The sequence below is a fragment of the Apaloderma vittatum genome, unplaced genomic scaffold (assembly GCF_000703405.1).
Source record: "Apaloderma vittatum isolate BGI_N311 unplaced genomic scaffold, ASM70340v1 scaffold25471, whole genome shotgun sequence".
Lineage (NCBI taxonomy): Eukaryota > Metazoa > Chordata > Aves > Trogoniformes > Trogonidae > Apaloderma > Apaloderma vittatum.
The window spans coordinates 3119-3401 of NW_009697729.1; the positions used below are offsets into that span (position 1 = coordinate 3119).

General features: G+C 62.9%; 1 protein-coding gene across 1 annotated transcript in view; it reads right to left on the reverse strand.

Moving 5' to 3' along the window:
* LOC104280186 (Down syndrome cell adhesion molecule-like protein 1) overlaps positions 1-283 on the reverse strand; it is a gene marked incomplete at both ends in the record, with an annotated part of 8176 nt that overhangs the window by 645 nt on the left and 7248 nt on the right. Inside the window, one exon of the mRNA XM_009877761.1 lies at positions 9-260. Within this exon, the coding sequence (XP_009876063.1) occupies positions 9-260 (252 nt within the window). The remainder of the gene's footprint in view (positions 1-8; positions 261-283) is intronic.

The window sequence follows — 283 nt, forward strand, 5'->3', positions numbered from 1 at the left end:
CGCCCGGCTGACCGTGGCAGCGTCGTTGCTGGCGATGCAGGTGTAGTTGCCGTTGTGCTTGAGGGAGACGCTGGAGATCTGCAGGGAGCTCATGAACTCCTTGCTCTCGATGGTGACTCCGGAGCCGGAGAGGATGACGTGCCCATCCTTCCTCCAGGTGATGTGGATGGGCATGTCCCCGGAGGAGACCACACAGGGGATGTAGAGGAGCTGCCCGATAGAGGCTGGCGGGAACTCGAAGGGCTGGATCAGCGGAGGGACTGTCGAGGGGAGAGGCACAGCA